General features: G+C 44.4%; 8 protein-coding genes across 9 annotated transcripts; 4 read left to right on the top strand and 4 right to left on the bottom strand.

The window, feature by feature from the left end:
* Positions 1-53: 53 nt before the first annotated feature.
* LOC131266991 (uncharacterized) lies at positions 54-1,992 on the bottom strand. The gene is made up of 3 exons (XM_058269712.1): positions 1,812-1,992; positions 1,050-1,184; positions 54-973 (listed from the first exon to the last, which is right to left on the bottom strand). The coding sequence occupies exons 1-3, from the start codon at positions 1,843-1,845 to the stop codon at positions 486-488; spliced, it is 657 nt and encodes a 218-aa protein (XP_058125695.1). The 5' UTR covers positions 1,846-1,992; the 3' UTR covers positions 54-485.
* Positions 1,993-3,212: 1,220 nt separating this feature from the next.
* Positions 3,213-5,121, bottom strand: LOC131266984 (uncharacterized). The gene is made up of 2 exons (XM_058269702.1): positions 4,953-5,121; positions 3,213-4,795 (listed from the first exon to the last, which is right to left on the bottom strand). The coding sequence occupies exons 1-2, from the start codon at positions 5,020-5,022 to the stop codon at positions 3,804-3,806; spliced, it is 1,062 nt and encodes a 353-aa protein (XP_058125685.1). The 5' UTR covers positions 5,023-5,121; the 3' UTR covers positions 3,213-3,803.
* Positions 5,122-5,459: 338 nt separating this feature from the next.
* On the top strand, positions 5,460-6,797 carry LOC131266986 (solute carrier family 25 member 35-like). The gene is made up of 4 exons (XM_058269703.1): positions 5,460-5,596; positions 5,679-5,854; positions 5,928-6,063; positions 6,137-6,797. Exons 1-4 carry the CDS (start codon positions 5,525-5,527, stop codon positions 6,677-6,679), a joined length of 927 nt encoding a protein of 308 aa, XP_058125686.1. The 5' UTR covers positions 5,460-5,524; the 3' UTR covers positions 6,680-6,797.
* A 530-nt stretch (positions 6,798-7,327) lies between these two features.
* On the top strand, positions 7,328-8,407 carry LOC131264992 (double-stranded RNA-specific editase B2-like). Its single transcript, XM_058267254.1, has one exon. It carries the CDS (start codon positions 7,328-7,330, stop codon positions 8,405-8,407), a length of 1,080 nt encoding a protein of 359 aa, XP_058123237.1.
* A 378-nt stretch (positions 8,408-8,785) lies between these two features.
* Positions 8,786-10,968, bottom strand: LOC131264991 (solute carrier family 2, facilitated glucose transporter member 3-like). Its single transcript, XM_058267253.1, has 6 exons — positions 10,951-10,968; positions 10,597-10,862; positions 9,568-10,180; positions 9,283-9,495; positions 9,113-9,215; positions 8,786-9,039 (listed from the first exon to the last, which is right to left on the bottom strand). The coding sequence occupies exons 1-6, from the start codon at positions 10,966-10,968 to the stop codon at positions 8,786-8,788; spliced, it is 1,467 nt and encodes a 488-aa protein (XP_058123236.1).
* A 406-nt stretch (positions 10,969-11,374) lies between these two features.
* LOC131266972 (solute carrier family 2, facilitated glucose transporter member 3-like) lies at positions 11,375-15,574 on the bottom strand. Of its 2 annotated transcripts, XM_058269680.1 has the most exons (7): positions 15,245-15,574; positions 13,658-13,762; positions 13,218-13,378; positions 12,512-13,154; positions 12,211-12,423; positions 12,047-12,149; positions 11,375-11,916 (listed from the first exon to the last, which is right to left on the bottom strand). In XM_058269680.1, the coding sequence occupies exons 1-7, from the start codon at positions 15,338-15,340 to the stop codon at positions 11,657-11,659; spliced, it is 1,581 nt and encodes a 526-aa protein (XP_058125663.1). In that variant the 5' UTR covers positions 15,341-15,574; the 3' UTR covers positions 11,375-11,656. The 2 variants fall into 2 exon arrangements, with proteins under 2 accessions (XP_058125663.1, XP_058125664.1); XM_058269681.1 differs by lacking the exons at positions 13,658-13,762; positions 15,245-15,574 and adding an exon at positions 13,485-13,564.
* Positions 15,575-17,237: 1,663 nt separating this feature from the next.
* On the top strand, positions 17,238-18,513 carry LOC131266990 (sugar transporter SWEET1). Its single transcript, XM_058269711.1, has 5 exons — positions 17,238-17,499; positions 17,565-17,642; positions 17,702-17,928; positions 18,004-18,179; positions 18,253-18,513. The coding sequence occupies exons 1-5, from the start codon at positions 17,423-17,425 to the stop codon at positions 18,379-18,381; spliced, it is 687 nt and encodes a 228-aa protein (XP_058125694.1). The 5' UTR covers positions 17,238-17,422; the 3' UTR covers positions 18,382-18,513.
* Positions 18,514-19,326: 813 nt separating this feature from the next.
* On the top strand, positions 19,327-21,199 carry LOC131266994 (alpha-(1,3)-fucosyltransferase C-like). Its single transcript, XM_058269715.1, is given in 3 exon segments — positions 19,327-19,812; positions 19,815-19,872; positions 19,973-21,199. Coding segments are annotated over 3 exon segments (933 nt in total). The 5' UTR covers positions 19,327-19,376; the 3' UTR covers positions 20,412-21,199.
* The last annotated feature ends 1,029 nt before the right edge of the window (positions 21,200-22,228 follow it).

Raw genomic sequence — 22,228 nt, 5'->3', positions numbered from 1 at the left:
TATAACTAACTAGCTTAGCTCCTATCGAAACAAATATGTACACTGGCACAGGCCAAAGGCAGCGGGCTTGATCATCGCTGCAGAATCACGATCGATTAGATTACATTATTAAACCATTTCGTATGGTAATGTTTGAAACGTTGCGTTAGAACCGCACTGTCATGAGTACAGGAACACGTGTGTTTGTTGCGCACGGTAATCGTAAGTATTCCCGCATTACTGCCGGCTTATCGGTTTCCATTTTCCCCCAAAAATGGTATCAGTCGAAGATCAGACGGCTCTGCTGTGCAGCATTTTTAAGCTGTTTATCGTCATCGTTATGACAAAGATTACCGGTTTTTTCAATGACGCATTACTTCGCGGTAAAAACACACTATCGAAGCAAAACCACTCAACGGCCGATCGAATGCAGTGCAATGCGAATTCACACGTTTGCAATGCAATTTTGCGCAGTTTACCCCCGACGTCAGCGTGTACCTTATCACCTAATTAGCGCGCACTGGTTCACTACTACATACTTCGGGAACAGCGGTAGCATCACTGCCTGCATCACCATCCTCTTCATTCCTAATATCACTGGTTGGCACGTGGTCGTTAGACACATTTGGCTGGACTATAATCTCTTCCAGATCATTCGCCAGACTTTCGGCGTACCGCTGATGTTCACTCTCGATCCGAGCGTCGTATGGAATGATGAAAATACTGTCGTTATCTTTCTCGAACACTAGCGTATCGTAGTTGGGAGGCGCGAACTGGCGGTAGGAGGGTGCCGGCGTTGGCGGTGGCGTCAACTCTTCCTGGGCGGGCTTACGAGATCGACACCGGTTGCGGTCCGCACAGGCCATCACCAGGAAGAACGCTACGAGTGCGATTAATGTGGCTAGGTACCATACGATAGTGATCGCATCCATGATAGGTGTCTCCTTGAACAACGCACGATCATGTGTCGTCCCGGTGCCTGGAGTCGTTGAATCTACAACAGTCGGTATTAAACATTAGAAAGATTAGTTTCGAAATACGTAGTTCGCGTACTGGCCGCATGTACCTACCGACAAAACCCTCGTCTGCGGTTACAGTAGCCAAGTTCTGGTCGTAGGATTCGTGTGATCCATCGGCACGGTGCAGGTTTGCGGCCACCGGCAGTTTCTCGTGTGAGCCTTGTACCGTCGCGGACGCAGAGAGTACTGAAATCGGAATGAAAACGTTTGTCAGTTCGCAGAAATGTAATCGTGGGTTGGTTTTGAACACGACGCAACCCTTATCTTATGCTACTTAATACTATGATTAGCAAATAGGAAGCCTCTTGCCATGCAACCAGTTGATAAGGCCGATAAACAACGCCTTAGTTGGATAAAAGTTCAATAAATCAATGGCAAAGTCCCGCAATGGTGGATCAAAATATAGAAATTCGCAGACCCATGGAGGGCTTTGCACTGTAGGGTGGTATCCTACTTTAACCAACGTGTCGTCATAGAAGAAGCGATTTTATTGCAGGCATGTTGAGCTGCAGTCTCAATCGACTGGGTTTCCTGATCTGATAATCAACACACTGACGTCTGCTGACGAAGTATGTTTCGAGCGTAGCATGAGATAATCGTGCGCGATAAGCTCTACAGAATGTCTAGCTAAAAATGACTCTACTTTTTTGGCATACGGGAAGTCCCATTGTTTCGTTAAGACCAATTGAATACAATAGAATTCCCTAGGATAAATAGATACTAAACATAACATGAGTCATCTTGACGCGCCCAAACATCCAGTAAAAGGATATCTGGGAAAGGATACTTAATAGTTAGAGTTAAGTTACTTACCGACCATAATGAACCATTGTAGATAGTTTAGCATCTTGGGATTTCTATGTTCAAACGACAAAATCGGATGAAATTCTAATTTCTATTTTCCTACTCTTTCTTAGCACAACAATCAACTCCGTCGAAATTGGGATGTGGTTCGCTTTGGAAAACATTGACACCAGCGTCAATAACAATCACAAGTAAAAGAGATCCATGTCCTGGAGAGATGCTAGTTTGTATCACAGCAACCCGTTGATATTTTTTAACTTCTGCGAGATGGTAGTTATCAAAGGAAACCCGAGAAGGCTAATCGTTTGCAGTTTCACTTTTCTTTCAGTCCTTTAAAGCAATAGAACGTGGCGATGGATGCACCATGTACGGTCAAGCACTACGCAGCCAAAGATTTCCCATCGGCGAAGAGCATCTTTTTATACCCGCTGAGACGCGGCATCAAGATTCAGATAATACGACAACGATGGCGTAGACGATTCGCGCCACCAAGTGGGTGATCTGGTTGCCGGCTATCGTAACAATAACACACACCATACGTCTCCAGTCGCGCTATCTCCATGTTATCAACGCCCCTCCCACCCTTGATAACGGGGCATCCCAGAGTGGGTCGACGCACACAATCCTGTAACCGGCATCGTACTTTCGCGAAGGTACCATATCATAGCCCAAAAAATGCGCAGAATCTGATAACCGAACGCCAATGCCAAATCTCTTAAAATCAAGAAAAGGGCGGTATAGTCCAGCAGCTCCCATGCATCCGTTTCCAGGTTCAGTTGCCGGATTGTAAATGGTTTCCCGACATCTTCCTTTGCATACCTGTTGATAAACAACGTGGAATATCAAAGCGCGTTATCATACCCTTTACTGACACACATATTATTTTCTTAAAGGGAGCGTCTTGTGCAAAAACAAAACAATTGTCGTAATGCTGACGACACAAAGACCCCTTCTCCTTTGTGTAGCCATAGAAACAAAAATAACGCCATAACCGCTTATCGGGAAGGTGCCGTTTTATGGGTAGAGGTGTTGGCGAGGAAGAGCATTTTCTGTTACGCCACCGACCAGAGTACCGGGTTTATGGAGATGCCAAACAAGGGCGCTATCTTAATTGGCCGCGACATACCCCGATGACAGTAAAATGGCCAAGACTAGATTGGGGCACAATCGAATCGAGCGCGTGCCATTCGCTGACGAATGAGTGGGTAGATACCATCTTCAATGAGCCCGGGACAAAAAGATCCCTGTCATATTAGAGCCCATTTCGGAATGATGGGACGATAAGAATTTCGGACAGAAGTGCAGGATGTTTGTCTACAGGTGCATGGTAAAGTAGGTCCAAATAAGGCTCAACCGTTGAATTCAGTTTCCAAGTGAATAGTTTTATTTTCAAAATAACACTCCACCAAATCGTTTGCACGGGAACGCTTAACTATATACTTTATTTCTCTCATTTCTAGGCATCGCTCTAAATCGTTCGTTAAGACTATTATGAGTTGGTAGAAGAAGAATCCCGAATGTGGCCCAAGTTGTAGACCAGTACGGGCGGCTGCATTTAGTCAAAAATAAATAGTTCCATAGTTCATTTTTAAGTAATGCAGTTCGATCTCTCCTCTTAGTTATTAGCGTTGGCACACCATTCGAGGCACCATCTTTGTTGCATTTACGTACGTTCGAGATTTCAATCAGAACCATCGCTAGGATGTAACATTAAGTAATGCTGTTCAGTAAATGCACGCAGCGTGAGATTTGAATATAATACCGAATCTACGAAAAAAAACAATCGAACCTAACATTTGCGCGTATTTTGGTTTAATACTGGCAGAGCGTAGAACACTCCTGCCCTTTCTATCGTCGTTGAAGACGTCGTTGTCCTTACTCTTTCGTTAATTTACTCGACCTTTTCTTACCGATAAAGTTATCCTACCTGAACATACGTTAAAGCTTATGTACATCAACAGAGTAACGAAATGCGATTGCTAGTCCGATCGCGGTAGAACGTTATTTCGTCGAATCCAGTTCCCGGCCCACCTCGGTTGACGGAATTGTTGGCGATGTGGCCGTGGATACCGTTGTGGGCCCGGATGCGGTAGAGGCATCAGCGGCAGTAGGAAAGAGTGCTTCGTAGCTTGGCGGAAGGTCCTTTTCGTCCAGCTTGGGAGCAGACGGTCGAAAGTCGTGCGAAGCGCCAGGTAGTTCAACCGAAAGGATACCGGAGGACTGAGCCGTTCTCCGACCTCTGAAGCGAATGTGTGTCACGTCATTGTCCGTTGCAGCTCCTCCCCCATGGTTGCTGCACGTTGTGATACACCGTCTGTTTTTGTACAGGCAATAGATACAGCAGCAGCACACCCCCATCGTGATCACGAGCGATACGAATGCCGTCACAGCAATGCTTTGCTTGTCCGCCACGTATACCGTCTCCAAGTCCGTCGAGCAGGCACCCTCGTCGACACAGCTGGGACAATTGATCGTTCCGTCCCGACTGAACGATACGTCGATGCACGACTCTGAGTCAAACGGCTCGCATCTCAATATGTTAGCCACGGGCAGGCAGGTCACTTTTGGTGTCGCTATCAGCTGAACATGCAGCATACCTTCCACCGTCGGCATTGGTACGAAATTGTCCAACTTGATGGTGATCTTCAGGTGCGAATTATCGGAGAAACTTCTTGGCACATCCGCTGGCGTGTAGCAGAAGGTCGTTTTCTTTTTGTTGCTCTGCTTCACCGTGATCGTGTCGATGCAGTTCCCCTTCGAATCACGGCGAAAAATCAGCTTTCGAACGATCAGATACAGTCCTGCTCCGGGGGGTGTCTGCAGCGTAAATTTACACTCATCGTAGCGCTTGAAGGAAGATGAGTTCCAGCTTTGGTTGTATATGATGCCCCTTTGCGGGTCGGATAGAATTCGGATTTCCTTCGGCTGGAACGAAAACGCCTCCAACAGCACGTTCTTTCGCGTTGGACAGATGCCGGTGCTAACGAAGTCATCTGCAAGCAGGGGAGAGTAATGGCAGCAAATTAGCATCAGTTCACCTTGAGTTTGATTGCAGGAGATTGCAGGAAATAACAAAACAGCCCCCACTCCATTACGCATCAGCGTTGGGATGCGTCAACTCTGACTCTGGGCATTTCCCTGCGTACTTACGAAAGTCGTATCCTGCACCGTAAGCACCGCAGAATGCCGCGAATAGAACGATCAAATTATATTGCACCATTTTTACGTGGATTTGAGGCTGCTAAATGCCATGTAAATAGCTGCTTGTAACTAAATTAGAACCATTTCTCAACCCGACGACACTTTGTGCGACTTTGTGGTGATTTTATTTAGAATTTTTTTATTTTTGACAACTATACAAGGTTGCTACTGCAAAGGTGTTTACTCATCGTAGCGTATGCGCTATGCGCTTCAATTCTTCACTTTGCTCAAAACTAATGTCGACATTCAATGTAGTAATTTCCTATTTTATGCATACGCTTAGATGAAATGAAAAGAAGTGCATCTATTATTACACTTAGAAAATCTATTTTAGTAATTTATATAAATAAAATCAGCATAAATTCGCTAAAAATTGAAACTGGATTAAAGTTGCTACTATCCAATGGGGATAACCATCAACATCCACTAGCCGATGGGATGCGGAACGAAAAAAATGTAAATAAATAGCAGGTCTGTTTCGCGATCGCGCGAAACAAGTCTACGTTGTACGACGTGCGAGGATGGACGGAACAGATTTTTTACTTGGCGGCTTAGGATCGATGGGAGCCACGCTGATAACGAATCCTCTCGAGGTGAGAAAATTAGAACCATACATGATCGGGTCCAATTTCGGTCATCACCCTGTGTTGTAATGTTTTGCACTGCTTGGCTAAGGTTGTGAAAACAAGAATGCAACTGCAGGGCGAACTAGCCGCGAAGGGAACCTATCACAAACCATACCGAGGTGTCGTGGACGCGTTCGTCACAATTGCCAAGAACGATGGCTACATGGCACTACAGAAAGGACTTGCACCTTCGCTGTGCTTCCAGTTCATCCTAAATTCCTGCAGGTAATTTTAACCAGTGTCAAAACCTTACCAATGATCACCAGAAATCAAAAAGAACGTTTATCGTTCAGATTAGATTAGGCATATACAACACGGCCAATGAACACGGATGGACAAAGCAAGCCAATGGCAAGCAATCGGTGCTGAAGAGTGCCTTCTGGGGCGCAACAGGTGGTTTCGTCGGGTCTGCCCTGGCCAGCCCATTCTTCATGGTACGTTTTGGGGGGCAAGGGATTGCACAAGAAAAAGAAATAGCCTCCTCAAGTCTGGTGTTTTTATTTCCAGCTCCGTACTCACCTCCAATCCCAAGCGAAAGCTGTAATTGCAGTAGGCTATCAGCACCAGCACACCGGGATGATGAGCGCATTGAAGGAAATCTTTCAAAAGCACGGTGTCCAGGGGCTGTACCGGGGAGTGTCCGTTACCATGCCACGTGCTCTGCTCGGAAGCGGCGGTCAGCTAGCGGCGTTTGGGTACACGAAAGATTTTCTAACACGACGTCCGATTATGCAACACCAAAGCGAAACGTTCGTGTCCACGGTGGCCGGTGCCGTCGGTGGTACGGTCATGGCCATCACAATGACTCCACCGGATGTGATAGCAACGAGACTGTACAACCAAGGCATAGATGCAAAGGGGAAAGGAATCTACTATAAGGGCGTGGTGGACTGTTGTATTAAAATTTTGAAAACGGAAGGTATCGGGGGTCTCTACAAAGGTTTTTGGCCCCACTACATGCGCATCGGGCCACACGCAACATTAGTGCTCTTATTTTTCGACGAACTGAAATTATTACGTACAAAGTACTATGCTTCGAAGATTTTATGATTTGAAGTTGTCACCTTTCGAACAGTAGTTTTGTCTTAGTTGTCGTTTGCCTTGGGGGTATGCGATCAATCTCTGAACCAGAAAATATAAAACTCTACCCCAGGGTTATTGTTAAACTTTATTTCTCGTAAACGCATTCTCTAGCCTCTGTATCCGAATACTCAAGATTCAAATTTCAATTAAATAGATTTTCTGACGCAGGAAGCATATGGTCGGTAGCAGATGATCAATATAAATGTTTTTTACAACCTGGATTACCTGTTTTTTGTTACAGAATTGAATTCAAACGTTCATTACGAATGCTTGTTTTGGTTATCATAAATTCCAAATGGCGCTATGTTTACCTGTCAAATCGCTCCACATAAACCAACCTTGGGAGTAACCTTGCTCTGAACCAGAAAATACAAAACTCTACCCCAGGGTTATTGTTAAACTTTATTTCTCGAAAACGCATTCTCTAACCTCTGTATCCGAATACTACAAATCAATTCGTCGGATCAATTCGGATTTGGTGTGCGCTTCGATTGCTGCAAATGTGAAAATAACTTCCATCTTTAAAGCGTCGAAAATCAGTGGTTTATGTCGCGTGGAAAATCTAAGCAGCAAATCGAACGAGAGTACAAAAGATTTGTTCCAGCAGGAGGCAACATGGAGCAAGAACAACAGCAATCGGGCTCGCCAAATAACCGCGAAAAGAAAGAGGAAATGTCAGTGCCACTGTTTCCGGTGCAGCAGCAATCAGAACAAGAGCTGTCGAAGTTTAATATTCCTATAAAACAGGAAGATACCGATATGGCGAACGTGCCACAGGACATCACGAGCAGCGAAGCTACATTTTCCAAGTTTAGGAAGCACTTGTTGAAAAAGCCAGGCACATCGGCGGAACGCAAAAAAAACGAAAAGGAGCGCAAGGCGCGCCAAATGCGCCGTCTACGCAAATGGCTTATCCCTAAGAACGCAATTGTCGCTCTGCATGAGCTGCAGGGACCAGGCATGACGGAGTTCGTGATCAACACTGTCGGTCACCTAACGAAGGCGGAAATAGTCATAAACAATGTAAAGTACGAGGCGGTGGGATCCAGCAAGAATCAAGCGAAGGCAAAAGCATCCGAGAAGGCTCTGCGCGATCTAGCGATATCGCAGATGAACCGCCTGAAGCAGCAGCAGGAGGCGAAGGCGGCGAGCAAAGCAGTGCCGCCCATTGCCCCGCCTGCTCCAACGATGAGTGAAACCGAACCTGACGGCGAATCGAGCTTGCATGACTCGGAAATGGACGTCGACGATAGTGGCGAAACGGACGACTTACCCATGGAGCATTTGGCCGCGTTCGCGCTGCACAAATTGTTCTCCGAATGGGAAAACGAAGGGTTCGAGGTGCCGACACTAAAGCCACAGAAACCCAAACTGGTGGCGCCACCGGTTGAGACGGGCATAGTTGGCCAACCGTCAATGCCCAAGGTTACAAAAACGGTAGCTGATTTACCGGCTGATGCCGCCACCCGTCATCCTACTGAACTGTTTGCATATATGCGCCCGCAGGTCGCATACCAGGATCTCGGATCGAACGACGATCCACTGAACCGAGAGTTTACCGCTAGCATTTCTGTCGAAGGAAAGGAGTTCATCGGTCGGGGTCGCTCAAAAAAGCTTGCCCGAAAAGCAGCCGCTATCGATGCTTGCAAAACACTGTTTGGTGTCGAGTTCGATAGTAGTGTTCTACAAGCGTAAGCATCGATTATCGCCAATTCGATAAACGATCGTTAAATTTTGGAATGAGTGTAAAAGTTCTTAAGTTAATTTAATTTAATTCATTATTCAATTTCATCATACTGAGAAAGCTGTAAAATTAAGCTACTTGTCATAATCTTTCATTGAATTCGACTAAAGCGGAGGAATATAGTAATGTCGTTAACTACTTACTTTTGTAAAATAAGGCATGGGTTTTCTTTTTATTGACGATATACATTTGTTTGGGGGTCAGTGACAATGGTTATGCCGGTGTGGGTTTGAATTACAACCGGGTCCGGAGCATATCCTATAAAAGAGGACTGACTATCAACGTACGCAACGGGGACAATTAATAAAGAAGATTCTTTTGTTTGATCTTTAATTAACAGTGGAGCGTAAACCATGGGATACTTTCTCGGCAACATCGCTTACTGCTTTTCCTCTTGTTTCCGGAAGATAGCACCGAACCAGCACAGTCAGTACAGCACACGTGATCGAGAATGGCACGAACACGAGAGCACCCCAGGCGTGTTGAAGGCTTGGAAATGCCATTCCGACGATGAAGTTGCATCCCCACGAGGAAAGACTACCCATGGCCATAGCAGTCGGTCGGGGACCAAGTTCGAAAAGTTCTGAAATCATATATTGAATAAAAAAGAAGTAATATTCAGCATTATTCATAGTTGAATCCTATTTGGAGCTCACCGGTTCCTATGAAGAATGGAATGGGCCCGAGGCCGATCTGAAAGAAAATAATGTACAGCAGCATCGATCCAATGCAGAGGTGAGAAAACCAAGAGATGGAGTCCTGAAAAAAGAACAAACTATTCTAAACAGAACCATTCATGGTGCTGAAGGAATCCGATGTGACTCACAATAAAGTATATGGACATGGTGAGAATGAGCAATGTGACGGCACATGACGAGCAGGACAACAGCGCAAGAAAGCGACGATTACAGCGGGCCATCAGGAGCGGTAAGGGTAACGAGGCAACTAAGTTGATACAACCGAGACCCAAGTTGGCGAACTTGGCCTCCGTCGAACTGAATCCCACGGACTCGAAGATGGATACCGAGTAAAAGAAAATCTACAAAAAAAGATGAGCAAACAGGTTGATTATTTGTAGTTACCGGCAGTGAATCCGTTTTGTTCAACGTACCGCATTAATTCCCGAAAGCTGTTGGCCACCTTGAAGTGCGCACACGAGAATCAGTGGTAGCGTGAGTGCTGGATCGCGCAGTACGGACCAAAGCGAACGGGCTGCTTGGGGCTGACCGTCATCCACCGGAGAACCACCATTTGCACACTCCACCTGCAGCTTGATGTAATCGTCACCGATGGCGTGACGTCCGAAAAGCTTCCGTATGGCCCGCAACGATCCGATCTGGTCACCCTTGACGCTGTACAAATACTTTGGACTTTCCGGTATCCAGAAGTAAGATCCGTAGGCGGTAAAATTCAAAACCGCCACGCAACTGAGCGCGTAGTGCCAGTGGGCTTCAGTACCCAGCACCTGCTCCAAGCTTGCCGCCTGGCCAATGACCACCCCGACCGTTAGGCCTAGCGGGCAGAGTACACCCATGGCTCCGCGGAGTTTCATCGGAGAGGCTTCGGCCAGGTACATCGGAATGACGCTCGTGGTCAACCCCGCGGCCAGTCCTACAAGAAGCCTTCCTAGAAGCAACAGTTCTACCGATTCAGCGATCCGGCAGGACACGAAGCACACGGAGCCGGCCGTCAGTAGAAGTGCGCAGATCAGGAATGATTTTTTCCTAAAATTGAAATGCAAAAGGATAGGGTTTAAGAAATAAAGCTCCATCAGAGTAGAGTGTCAAGTAATTGTAACCTGCCATATTTAGTACAAACGTAGCAACTGAAATGAGATGTGAACATTCCCCAGATCAACATCACCGACACGATCGTTGGCCTAAAAATTCGCAACGTGTCTAGCAAAATGTGCGTAAAGTAACGATTCCCCACGACGTAACATATCCATAGCTTAACGAACTAGTTAGGCTTTAAAACAAATCTTGAAAATAAAAATTAACGTTGAACCAACTGGTCAGACAGTTCACTTCAATAATAGAATGGCTTCACACATTTGCCGGTGCATTGATGAAAGTCAGATTTAAATTTTAAGTAAATTTAAATTTTTAATGTGATGAAACGCTACAAATTTCCTACGTACCTTCCGTACTTATCGGCCAAATAAGCCCCTCCAAGTGATCCTATTACACCACCGATCAGTGCAATCGACACGATCGCTGCGATCAATGCGCTCAGGGCACCATCGGATAGCTGTACATCATACTTTCGAACAATGGTGCCGTTGCTCCACTGTTTGATATACTCGGAGGGTGCATTTATGACGCCAATGCTAAAACCAACCGGAACCGAGGCGCCCAAAGTCGTGATGATGCCCAGCGCTACCAAACGAATCGTCCAGCCGCTTTCCTAGTGGTTGACCGAGAAATCGAACAGGAGCACTGAAGAACCTCGAAAGTACAATCTGTCTATTGGTTTGATGCCACAAAGAACTTACCGGGAGCGTAAGGTCCATTCCGCCACTGTTGGTTTCCCCGGATCGAGTGTGCGCACGGACTGTCCGGTTACGTGAATCTCATCTTAACATTTTCTTTGTAAATCCGAACCAAACGATGACCAGGAAGGAGTGTGTGTACCAGGCGATCCGTACCTTCTTGCCAAGGGATCAGGGCCTCACGTTTGCTTGTGCTTGTTATCTTGAGGGATTCGGTGAAAATTTATGACTTGTCCAACAAACCGGTTGTTCTACGGGGTACTGAAATACTCCTGTAAAGCTCCCCTATGCGATAAGACGAAGAAAAGCTTTGTCGAACGCATAACGGAACACAGAAGCTCGCTTCCACTATGGCCCCTCATGGGGGATGTCTTCAACCAAAGGTACACGAGTCGGTGCATGTGAAAGCGTAAATTGTAAATCCGTCTGCAATTTATTCGTTTTTAATTTGCGCACAATCCGGTTGCATATCTTCCTTATTGAAAATACAATTCACCTTAAATCTAAGTACTTTTAACATAGGCTAAAATTAAGTTTACGTTTAAGCCACTTTGTTTTGTGTTTCTGGTTTTTTTCTTCTTCTCTAGCATTTTTCTCCCTCACTAACAAGACATTTTGAGCAATTTCAAATGAATCACAAGATTTTCCCGAGTAGCCTTCGTTGCTTGTTTGTCATTGCTGTTGCTGCTGTTGCGGTTTGCCACTACTGCTAAGGCACAAGCGGTTTCGAGCTAAATCCTTTAGCGACGAGAGGTACGATTTGAGAGATGTTTTTGCCCCGGGTTTCGGGCAGGTAGGTTCTCAGTAGTAATGTAAGCGCGACGCACGTGACGGTAAACGGGAGAAACACGAACGCACCCCAGGCACTCTGGAGCGTGGTAAAAAGCATCGCCACAATAAAATTGCATCCCCACGAAGCTAAGCTGCCCAGGGCCATTGCCGCCGGTCGTGGTCCAACTTCGAATAGTTCTGTAAAGAAATAGTGGAAAAATTGATATAAGCTACTAAGTGTGTGATCACCACAAAGTCGCCCGAAATATGTCACAACACCCCAAAGTAATGTAATGTAATGTAATGTAACACCATAATTTATACCTACCAGAACCAATGAAGTATGGAATCGGCCCAAGCCCAATCTGGTAAAAGAGTATGTAGAGTAAAATAGCGACAATGCTGGCGTAGGAGAACCATTCTACGTCGTCCTGAAAGGGGAATGATGCGTTAACAATTGGTAATTTCGTTTCAATTAGATCCATCACTTACAATAAAATATACGATGAAAGTTAAACAGAACAGAAATATTGCACACATTGAGCAGGAGAGCAGTGCCAGGAAACGACGCGTGAACTTCGCCATCAGGACGGGGCTGAAGAAGGCAACGAAGAGGTTGAGGCAACCGGCACCCAGGTTCGCAAACTTTGCATCCGTTGAGCTGAGCCCAACGGATTCGAAAATTGAGACGGAGTAGAAAAATACCTGCAGGAGCAAAAGAAAAACCAATTGTGAATTTTGGAAGTAACTAAATGGTTTTCACTAAAGCGAGTTTTACGAACGAGAAACATACAGCATTGATACCGGACAATTGTTGGCCACCTTGTAGAGCGCACACGAGCACAAGAGGAAGCAGCAGTGTGCGGTCCTTCAGAACCGAAATGATTGATCGCTCTTTTGCCTTCTCTTCTCGCCTTTCGCCGTCTCCTACGCTTTCCTCTTCGTTCTCCGGTGTGCACTCCCTCCGCATTGCATCGATCTGCTGCCGGACGTACTCGTCGCGTACCTTCCGGCCCGCCACACGCTTCAGTTCATTCACGGCCTCATCATGCCGCCGCCGGATGACGAAGAGATACTTCGGGCTTTCCGGTAACCAGTGGTACGGCACGAAGAACATCACCACCAGAATGACGTAGAAGCTAAGCGCAAACTGCCAGTGGTCATCGGTACCGAACACTTCCTCAAGGCTCATCACCTGCCCGACCACGACGCCCCCTGTGACGCCCATGGAGCAGAACACACCGAGCGCACCGCGCAGTCCCAGCGGGGCCAGTTCGGTGAGGTACATTGGAACCGTGCTCGTCGTTAAGCCGGCCGCCAGACCAACCACTATGCGTCCAATCATGAGCAGCTCGACGGAACCGATGGCTTTGCAGAACTGGAAGCACAGTCCGCCCAACACCAGGAGGAATCCACACAGGAGAAATGAACGTTTCCTATAAAAATATAAATACGTCAATGCGAGAACACATCCCTGTGTGGGTTTAAACTATACCTACCTTCCCAACCTGTCCGCCACCCACGCTCCACCCAATGAACCTATCACGCCACCGATCAGAAAAATGGATACCACGGCGGACCAGAACGTCTCAAGGTTTCCCTCGGTGAAGACGGTTCCGTACGTTTCGTATATCGTCTCATTGCACCAGCTTTTGATAAACTAAAAAAGAAAATAAACGAGAAACGTTCGATCAGTATCTAATGTTGCATACTTTTAAAGCGTACTACTTCTACGACACATTGAACATTGAGAACGGAAAGCTTACTTTATGTAAGCACATTCGACGATGCGTAATTCACGGCAATCCTTTTTTTCGGTTCCGCTGTCGCGTGGGTATAGAGAAAGCTGGGATGGATTTTAATTATATGTGAGCCCGGATGATGCAGGTGCAGTGTGGAAAATCCGCAAATGGGAAATCGTTTTTTATCGTAAACTTACGTTAGCCGGCGCATTGATAACGCCTATATTGTACCCGGTCGGAACGGCGGCGCCGAAGGTGGTTGCAATACCGGCTGTGATCAACCAAAACGTCCATCGGCTGTCCTGTTGGAAGTGTAAATGGAAAGTGAAATAAATTAGAAAGGGATTATGTTTTCTTTAGTTATATGCCAAAGGTAACGTTTAACAGAACTGTGCAGGGAAAGAGGGGTATCCAGTGGAATATAATCGTTACATCCCCCCCGGGGGGGATGGTAAAAAATCTATTGGAGAGCATTGTGTCGTTATCGACAAATCGTAGTTGATAAGCATTTGGAGATATTTAGGTAGATCCTGGATTTAACGTGTGCAGTATGTCTTATCATGTGCCCGTTTTCGGTTGTGAAAAGTTAGATTTCTTCAGTTTTAGTAAAAAACTATTTGACGGAGGCTGAATCTGTAAAAGGCGAGTATTTTGTAATCTTGTAATGATTGCTCTACCAGAAATCGTTAAAGTTCTGGCGGCCATTCTTCACAGTTAGCGATAACGGCCAGCTATATACGTATTATCCCCGCAAGAAGATGACTTAGTGCACGTTGTTGTGCGATCAGTTTCTTATCACTCACTTCACGGTTCTCTTGAGATGTCGGTATTACCGTCATCCTGTGCTAGTTTTTCAAGGATCTTTTGCCACCAATTAAGTTTCGGCGTTTTGCTTTACCACATTTTTTTTCACTCAACCGTACGCGAGCTAAGGCGTCCGGCAACTAATCTTAACGACTTCATTCCCAGCTAATTGGGATCGGGTTCGCCTGGCACGATCCCACATTATCGTCTGCAGTAAATGAGTTCCTAAATGGGGCGATAATCCGCTATCGATTGCCGGTACAGGGGCACGGCACATCGTCCAATTGTGATCCAATCTGTGCGGCTCTCAGATCTGGATTGTTGAATCTGTGCGGTGAGGAGGTTCATAATCAAAATACCAAACAAACCGTGAACTTGAATCAACCACGCCGGCCTACTACGGGCGTGTTTACTTTTCGCGCGTTTTCATTTCATCCACTATGAAGCCGCCCCTGGCGATGCCTGGTGCACAAGTTTTCATTTGCTGAACAAATATTTAAAGGGGGCTGAGAAAAGTAGGAAATAAACAAGAGATTAAATGAAATATTACAACACACCACCAGACGGACGTTATGCTTCCCGCGTCTAGCCGCTGCATTTATGACGTACACATTTGAGGCGTGACGCAGCGTGCATGTTTTCGCACAGCGATGTCGTCAGCTGTTTCTGCCGCATTCATCATTTTTCACCACAGACGGTAGCAGGCACCAGCGCACCACGGCCTCCTTTTCGCACATGGTGCACTACACTTGACTCTGTCGGCAGCGCCGATGTTTTCCCAGTCTGGCCTGCCTCGATGAGGGAACATTTCGCGATTTCACTATTTTTATTCGACGCTAGTGATCGTGAAGCATGCCTTTTCCCCCGACTCACAGCGTGCCGCTGCTTCGTTATGAAACCAAGGGATTAACGCCGCGATAGATAAAGAAGGGCGACTTATGTGGGGAGCTAGAGAAAAAGTAAAGGCTTTTAAGTCCTACCTTGCGAACGTTTATGGCGTTTACATTCTGCACGATTTTCGAACCCTTTTCGGGGCTGTACAGGACACGGCCCTCCTCATGTTCACCAGGATCCATGCTACTGAGGTACTAGGAAATCTTCAGCAAACAATTATTTACACCGTACTTGCACCACCTGCTTAGCGCGTCGATCAAATAGCACAACACTGCTCCAAAGAAGTACTTTCACTACTAGCATAAACTATTCGCACAACCTTCGGCATTTAGCAAGACGTTTCGCGGCAAGCACCACCAGTCACAGCGGCCTGTTCCCGACGAGCTCATTACTCATGTGATCTGCTTATGCTGTCTACATGTAAATGAGGTAGAATTTGTCGAATCCCTTAATCAAAGCAACGAACTACAACACCATATCGCTGATATGAACCGCCGTAGTTGGTGTAGCCAAGGTGCTTTGAAAGGGAGGTGAGTGCATCCAGAACAAATCGCGTTGTAGAAAAATAAACGAACTTTTGACAACATCGCTCAATTCATTTGTTGTTTCGTCGGTTCCAGATTATGTTATTTACAACATATTTGTGGGAAATTAATTGATTAAATTACGGACTTTATAACAACAACTTTCCTTTATAAAAATAACATATTTCCTCAAAGGAAAACGCAAACGTTATATTAAGGAGTTACAAGAATGTAATTATGATGAGAAGTATATTTCTTGGAAAATTAGTCCACTTTTTGAGATGCTTATTTGGCAAGTTCATGTTTTAGGTAAACATAAATCGTTTATTAATTACAAATAAATGAAAATTGCGGGAAGTTTACCTGCTTTAAATACACTTTGGCCACATCGATCAGATGCGTTCTGTCAGAATACTAGTGGTGCAAACCCCAGAAAGTTCCTACAATCCAACTCCGATCACTCGGCGGTAGCAAAGAACTTTAAAATCAAGTTAAATATGCATAGACAGGAAGTTCCACACAATGATAGTTCACTGCAGTGCAATTGTGCATATGAGCAAATTCATTTCACCAACGGACCAGCTTTCACTCGAACATCATTCACATTTTACAGCCCAGCAGCTTCACCATGTCTCTAATGGCCTTATCACACTGGTCACCAATGGTGGCATGGAAAAAGCACTGGTTTGTCAAACGACCATCGAAAACGAATGACGTTGGAGTGGCTGGGGGTCCGTTGGTGAATGGGCTTACCCGTATCACCGAGCTGTCATTGTGTGGATTTTGCTTATCTGGCATGCTAAGCTTGATTTGAAAGTGATTCATGTTTTTTAATTTTATTAATAATCAATTATAAGCATAATAAGATTATAAAATTTCGGTATTTTAATCTTAAACTGCCGAAAACCGCATGAACCGAAAGTGAATTAAATAAACTCCCACTCCCAGGTGGCCTGCCTTATCACACTACCAAGAGGCACCATTGTGTCAAACTGGATGCCAAAACTAAATTTTGACAGATAGGTGGCTTTGCAAAGCCACCGAACTGTCAAAATTTGGTTTTGGCATCCAGTTTGACATACTGGTGCGTCTTGGTAGTGTGATAAGGCAGGCCACCTGGGAGTGGGAGTTCATATAATTCACTTTCGGTTCATGCGGTTTTCGGCAATTTAAGATTAAAATACCGAAATTTTATAATCTTATTATGCTTATAATTGATTATTAATAAAATTAATAAACATGACTCACTTTCAAATCAAGCTTAACATGCCAGATACACCAAACTCCACACAATGACAGCTCGGTGATACGGGCAAGCTCATTCACCAACGGACCCCCAGCCACTCCAATGTCATTCGTTTTCGATGGTCGTTTGACAATCCAGTGCTTTTTCCATGCCACCATTGGTGACCAGTGTGATAAGGCCATAATGGTGACCTCTGATAACTCGGGATCCGACTCTGCAGTGCACTAGAATTGAATCAATCCGACTCCCACAAGGGGGACTCTTTTCCCATCATTCGTCACGATACACGTATGTTTTGACCGAGAAGATAATAAACAAAGTACGTGAGCAAATGTGTGAGCCGCGTAGTGCTTGAAATTATTTGGTTTCAGGGATAGAAATGATTGCTTGCGTGCTGCGAAAAATTATTTCTTCCAATGGAGTGTAGACTGACTGTATAGACGGTTTCAGTTTCGAGCAAATTTACCCATCGGGCTTTATTGACCAAATCCACGATGGACGGAATACTATCCAAAGGAAGTCTTGCAACGTTGGCCACGGTTGCCACGGTGTTGCAGTTTTTAACCGGCACGTAAGTGTAAATGAAGATGTTCAGAAACTCAAACTGTTAATTTAATCATTTTTGATCGATTTCAGCGTGATTTGCAACCGGTACATAAGGAAGAAATCTACTGGAGATACATCCGCATTTCCCTTCATTTCCGGATTTCTATCGTAAGCTAATGTTTAAACATTTCCCCTTTGTGTACTTTTAATGCATGTTTTTGTTTTAGTTGTTTCATGTGGCTAAAGTATGGAGTTTTGACCGAAGAGAGCACATTAATTCTTGTGAATTTCATCGGCTCTGCATTGTTCTTTTCGTACACCGTGGTATTCTTTGTATTCTCGGTGAACAAACGAGAAGTTGTTCGTCAAATGATGCTCATATTGTGCATAATATTAAGCGCTACGATTTATACCTCCTTTGAGGTTGATACGGAAAAATCAGTCCGCATCATAGGTACATATAATGAGTAACTTGTGACGCATTGAATGCTGTTTGATTTCACCATCATTTTATCTATAATTGCTACAGGTTTGCTCTGCTGCTGCCTAGCGGTCCTGTTTTTTGCATCACCGTTATCCACGCTGGCTCACGTTATTCGAACGCAAAATACCGACAGTCTTCCTTTTCCGATTATTGTAGCTTCCTTTTTTGTATGTCTTCTATGGACTGGTTACGGGGTACTTATTGGTGATCGGTTTATTCAAGTAAGTATGTCCCGGTCATTTACACTCAACACCATAACAAGCATCACAACTAACTTCGTTTTTCGTATTGTAGGTTCCAAATCTTTTAGGTGGTATATTAGCAGGTATTCAGTTGACACTTTATGTGATATATCCGAAGCAGAAGACGCCTTCTAGTGGACCACGCTATTCTCCGCTGGTATCAGAAAATCCGATTTTGTAGTATTATGGTAGCGGGATTAAGCTACAGGGCCAGTAGTGTGATTACGTCTTGTACCAGTATCGAAATGTGTCAACTCCGATGTTAATAAATTTTATGAGCATAACATAATTTAAATTAGCTGTATTTATTCACCTTTACTTCAATCGCCATTGAGCATATTTCTGTGGACATCAGCAAGCATTGGCCAGCAAGTCGATCTCGAACATACTAACGAAAAAGTCCTTTCAGACCCGTGTAAAATGATAATTTATGTAGCAAAATATCAAATAAATACAGTAGATATCCGACATACGCGGTAATCGACATACGCGGATTCGGAGATACGCGGTTTTCAAAATTTGACAGAAGATTGGGTTTATATAAACCCAATAAATACCAAGTTTTTGGTATGGTACGCCTAATGTGGTCACGCGGTGAAACATGCACACAAGAACTCGATCTCTTAACTCCTGTATAAGCTATGTGTCAAGCAATATTCGAGATACGCGGATTTCTCTGGTCCCCATTATCCGCGTAAGTCGGATATCGACTGTACTCTTATTCGTTCTCAAATTTACTTGCCTACAGTTTATTAGGTATCATCCTAAACCACGTTTATGGTTATTTCCGACTGCTTTATACACCACGTCAAGGGTAATATAATATTTGTATATTATTGGGAAAAAGCCTCTAACCACTGTTTATAAAAATAATAGAAGATTTACCCAGAAATAAATTAGTTTTATCAGTATGTACAAATGTAAAAAACAACAAATACATACTTTTTTGCATATCTGACACCAACACAATCACGCATTCTTGTTCAAATCAGTTTTAACATACGAGCGGTATGATATCAGCCCGGCCACTTGGGTGTGTAATAGATATCGGGATAGCTAAAGTAGAGTAAAGTAGAGAAGATTGTCCCTACTAAGTGAATATAAGGTGTATGGCCATTTGATATTCGAGTCCTTTCATGGCCTTTCTCATCGGCGAATGACCTCAAGCTATATGAGATGCGTTTCCAAAACAAAATCTATTTGTTTGTGCCATTGCTGGTGGCCATTATATTTCTCCGTTGTGTGGTATATGATCGATGCTTAAAGCAAGCCGTGAACAGTTACCAAGTACTTGCTGACCACAATCGCGCTCGACTTCAGGATGGAAGCACGGTGCACCGAACACGGTACGTGCTGCTCTACACAAGTTTCTTCTCCGAGAGCTATTGGGGATTACCGGCAGAAACGCTCGGTCCGGATTACTTTGCGTTGAAACACTGCCCGGTAACAAACTGCGTCTTGACGAGCAACCACGGGCTCCTTTCTTCGGTGGCGGAGTATGATGCAGTTGTATTTCACGTCGCCACCCCGCTGGACGTGTCGCTGCCAAAAGTTCGCGCCCCCAAACAAATCTATGTGGCCGCCATTATGGAGTCACCAGCGCACACAATGGTCGCTCGATGCAATCAGTTGGTCTGAAAGTAGACGTTTACGGCTCCTGTGGTCATTTGAAGTGAGTTATTTTTCTTAGTAGTATTGAATAAAAAAATAGTATTTTATTACCTTCATCCGCTAATGTTCACATCATTTTAAATCTTACTTTTTTCTTGCAGATGTCCTCGAGGAAACCCTGAATGCGACACCATGCTTGACACAACGTATTGGTTTTATCTATCGTTTGAAAACTCGCTCTGCGTTGACTACGTGACGGAAAAGCTGTACATGGCACTAAGACACACGATCGTTCCGATTGTCTTTGGAGGCGCAGACTACGAGCGCTTTGTCCCTCCAGGATCTTACATCAACGCACAGGACTATGCGACGGTGAACGAGCTGGTCGATTATCTCTTCTACCTGATGGATAACCCGAAGGAGTATGTAAAGTACTTCTGGTGGAAGGAACACTACGCGCTGGACCACACGAATTCGTACTGCGAGTTATGTCAGAAGCTGCACAGTGTAGGTACGAGGGAAAAGGTTCAGTATTACCAGGATATTAAAGCCTGGTGGTACGATGATGCTTGTGTGGAAAAATCCAAGATAGCATTGTGAAATCTAATGCCGGTAATTACATAAACAGGCATCCACCGATTCTCGGTTCGATCCTTATTATCAGTAGAATATTCTTTATATGACGATCGTGCTGTTCAGAATTCCATTAAACTCAAAAGGGATATTTAAACCCATGCTACAAGCGTTTAAAAAATAGATAAGTAGTATGCAAGAAAAGTGCAAAGCTACTAATAATTATCATAACTCCAAATAATTTCCTAGAGTGGAACACGAAATGTTTGAATTAAAAAGGCTAGGAATACAAAGTTATACCATTGAAGTATAATTCTATATCCATCCTTGCATATTGGAAATTGATCAATAAGCGGTTATGCGTGATTGAGGAAATGATATGTGAAATTAATTGACCCTTAATGTGTGAAATAATATGTGAAATTAATTGACCCTGAAATTAATTGAAATTGAACTTAAACGTCTCTTCCTTTTTTCGTTGTCCTTCCGTTATATGTTCTCAACTTGAAACAAGAAATAAAACCTTACGAGAAGAAACTCATATGTTTAACAATGTTAACGTACATAATTAACAGATTTATGTAGTTGTGCTGTAGCCATTGACTGGTGGAGATTTCGGATTCCTAAACCCGAACGAATGTAAGAAAACTCACGCGGTTGCAATTGCATCGTTTCGTCTCGACGATCGTATGAAAAGAGACCGGCCTTAAACTGCGGTGTTTATTTTACATGTTTAGCTACGCTACCCTACTACTACTTCTCACTCTAACTGTACCTAACCTATCGTTATCTTATAATAAATCTATAAAACCTTACCTAGTCTTGCTTTGGGCGCTACATCTCCCCCTTTTAGAAAGAAAAGCGTAGGCTGTTGGTAAACAGCATAGCTTTTCGGTACTTTATTAATCTATTTTTATGAACAATACTGTTTTTATCCGTAGCTAAAAACGGCGCTACATAGTTTAACAACTTTTTCTGTTGTTCAGTTAAGGCAGCATGCGTATGAAAACAAATCCAGGTGTTCAAAATAAACAAACAAGTACCTTTAATTGCATCTTGATGATTTTTATGCAAATACACCATATGCCCACCATCACCGACCACGGTGAGTAAACGAAGCATGGAAAAACAGTGAGCATATACTAAAGGACTCGATTTGTCGGGGTCGTTCGACTTTACGCAAGTCTTTCCCTAACATACGGTCCATGTTGCGCATACGCATCATGCTAGTGCGCAGTTTGATTGAGGCGCATGTGGCATGAACGCGTAAAACGTTACGCCAGAAGTAGGGTGAGGGTTCCATAAGGATGTTGAAACTTACTGGTTTTATTCCACATACTGTTGATTGAGGGAAGGGATACAAATGAAAATCAAAACACCCTTACCGCAGCTGCATTGCCCGTTTCGGCATTTGAAGGGACCGAAGTTGGGTTGATTTCGTCTGGCGATATGTTGTCAATTTGGGATTTGCAATTTTCATCGCAAAAAAAGGCAAACACCCATCAGCATCGAGAAGTCATCTTCTACGAATCAATCCGAGACGGACAACCAGTTGGCAGAGGACGTAGTCATCAATCAGATATCCTTAACGGTATTTGAGGGGTCGCCAGGAGCTGCACTGTGCAGGGTTTTCCAGTGAACGATGAGACATCGGACTGTGTTAGCATTCTGGACGCACTTCGCTTCATTGACACGCATTGTCGTTTGACGCAATAAAACTGCTAGTTGCAGAAATAGGTGCGTTAATTTCTTTATTTGGATTCGAAACATTTTACGACCTCTTCACGGTTCCCTGTATGGTAGGGTGTGTGCAAAATTTATCGTTAAAGCATAGAAACGCTATC

Source organism: Anopheles coustani, chromosome 2 (assembly GCF_943734705.1).
Source record: "Anopheles coustani chromosome 2, idAnoCousDA_361_x.2, whole genome shotgun sequence".
In the NCBI taxonomy this organism is placed as follows: Eukaryota; Metazoa; Arthropoda; class Insecta; order Diptera; family Culicidae; genus Anopheles; species Anopheles coustani.
Note: the sequence above shows the minus strand (reverse complement) of the source record. Positions and strands in the feature narration are given on the sequence as shown.

Excerpts from the sequence above, each read along its gene's own strand:
- LOC131266991 (XM_058269712.1), bottom strand. The coding sequence starts at position 1,845 with ATGCTAAACTATCTACAATGGTTCATTATGGTCG. Across the intron at positions 1,185-1,811 it reads ACAATGGTTCATTATGGTCG|TACTCTCTGCGTCCGCGACG; the intron begins GTAAGTAACTTA and ends TTCCGATTTCAG. Across the intron at positions 974-1,049 it reads CGCAGACGAGGGTTTTGTCG|ATTCAACGACTCCAGGCACC; the intron begins GTAGGTACATGC and ends CGACTGTTGTAG.
- LOC131266984 (XM_058269702.1), bottom strand. The coding sequence starts at position 5,022 with ATGGTGCAATATAATTTGATCGTTCTATTCGCGGCATTCTGCGGTGCT. Across the intron at positions 4,796-4,952 it reads CGGTGCAGGATACGACTTTC|ATGACTTCGTTAGCACCGGC; the intron begins GTAAGTACGCAG and ends CCCTGCTTGCAG.
- LOC131266986 (XM_058269703.1), top strand. The coding sequence starts at position 5,525 with ATGGACGGAACAGATTTTTTACTTGGCGGCTTAGGATCGATGGGAGCC. Across the intron at positions 5,597-5,678 it reads TGATAACGAATCCTCTCGAG|GTTGTGAAAACAAGAATGCA; the intron begins GTGAGAAAATTA and ends TGCTTGGCTAAG. Across the intron at positions 6,064-6,136 it reads TGGCCAGCCCATTCTTCATG|CTCCGTACTCACCTCCAATC; the intron begins GTACGTTTTGGG and ends TTTTATTTCCAG.
- LOC131264992 (XM_058267254.1), top strand. The coding sequence starts at position 7,328 with ATGGAGCAAGAACAACAGCAATCGGGCTCGCCAAATAACCGCGAAAAG.
- LOC131264991 (XM_058267253.1), bottom strand. Across the intron at positions 9,216-9,282 it reads CCATGTCCATATACTTTATT|GACTCCATCTCTTGGTTTTC; the intron begins GTGAGTCACATC and ends TTCTTTTTTCAG. Across the intron at positions 9,040-9,112 it reads TCCATTCTTCATAGGAACCG|AACTTTTCGAACTTGGTCCC; the intron begins GTGAGCTCCAAA and ends ATATGATTTCAG.
- LOC131266972 (XM_058269680.1), bottom strand. The coding sequence starts at position 15,340 with ATGGATCCTGGTGAACATGAGGAGGGCCGTGTCCTGTACAGCCCCGAA. Across the intron at positions 12,424-12,511 it reads AATTGTCCGGTATCAATGCT|GTATTTTTCTACTCCGTCTC; the intron begins GTATGTTTCTCG and ends TTGCTCCTGCAG. Across the intron at positions 11,917-12,046 it reads TCCATACTTCATTGGTTCTG|AACTATTCGAAGTTGGACCA; the intron begins GTAGGTATAAAT and ends ATTTCTTTACAG.
- LOC131266990 (XM_058269711.1), top strand. The coding sequence starts at position 17,423 with ATGGACGGAATACTATCCAAAGGAAGTCTTGCAACGTTGGCCACGGTT. Across the intron at positions 17,500-17,564 it reads TTGCAGTTTTTAACCGGCAC|CGTGATTTGCAACCGGTACA; the intron begins GTAAGTGTAAAT and ends GATCGATTTCAG. Across the intron at positions 17,929-18,003 it reads AAAATCAGTCCGCATCATAG|GTTTGCTCTGCTGCTGCCTA; the intron begins GTACATATAATG and ends TAATTGCTACAG.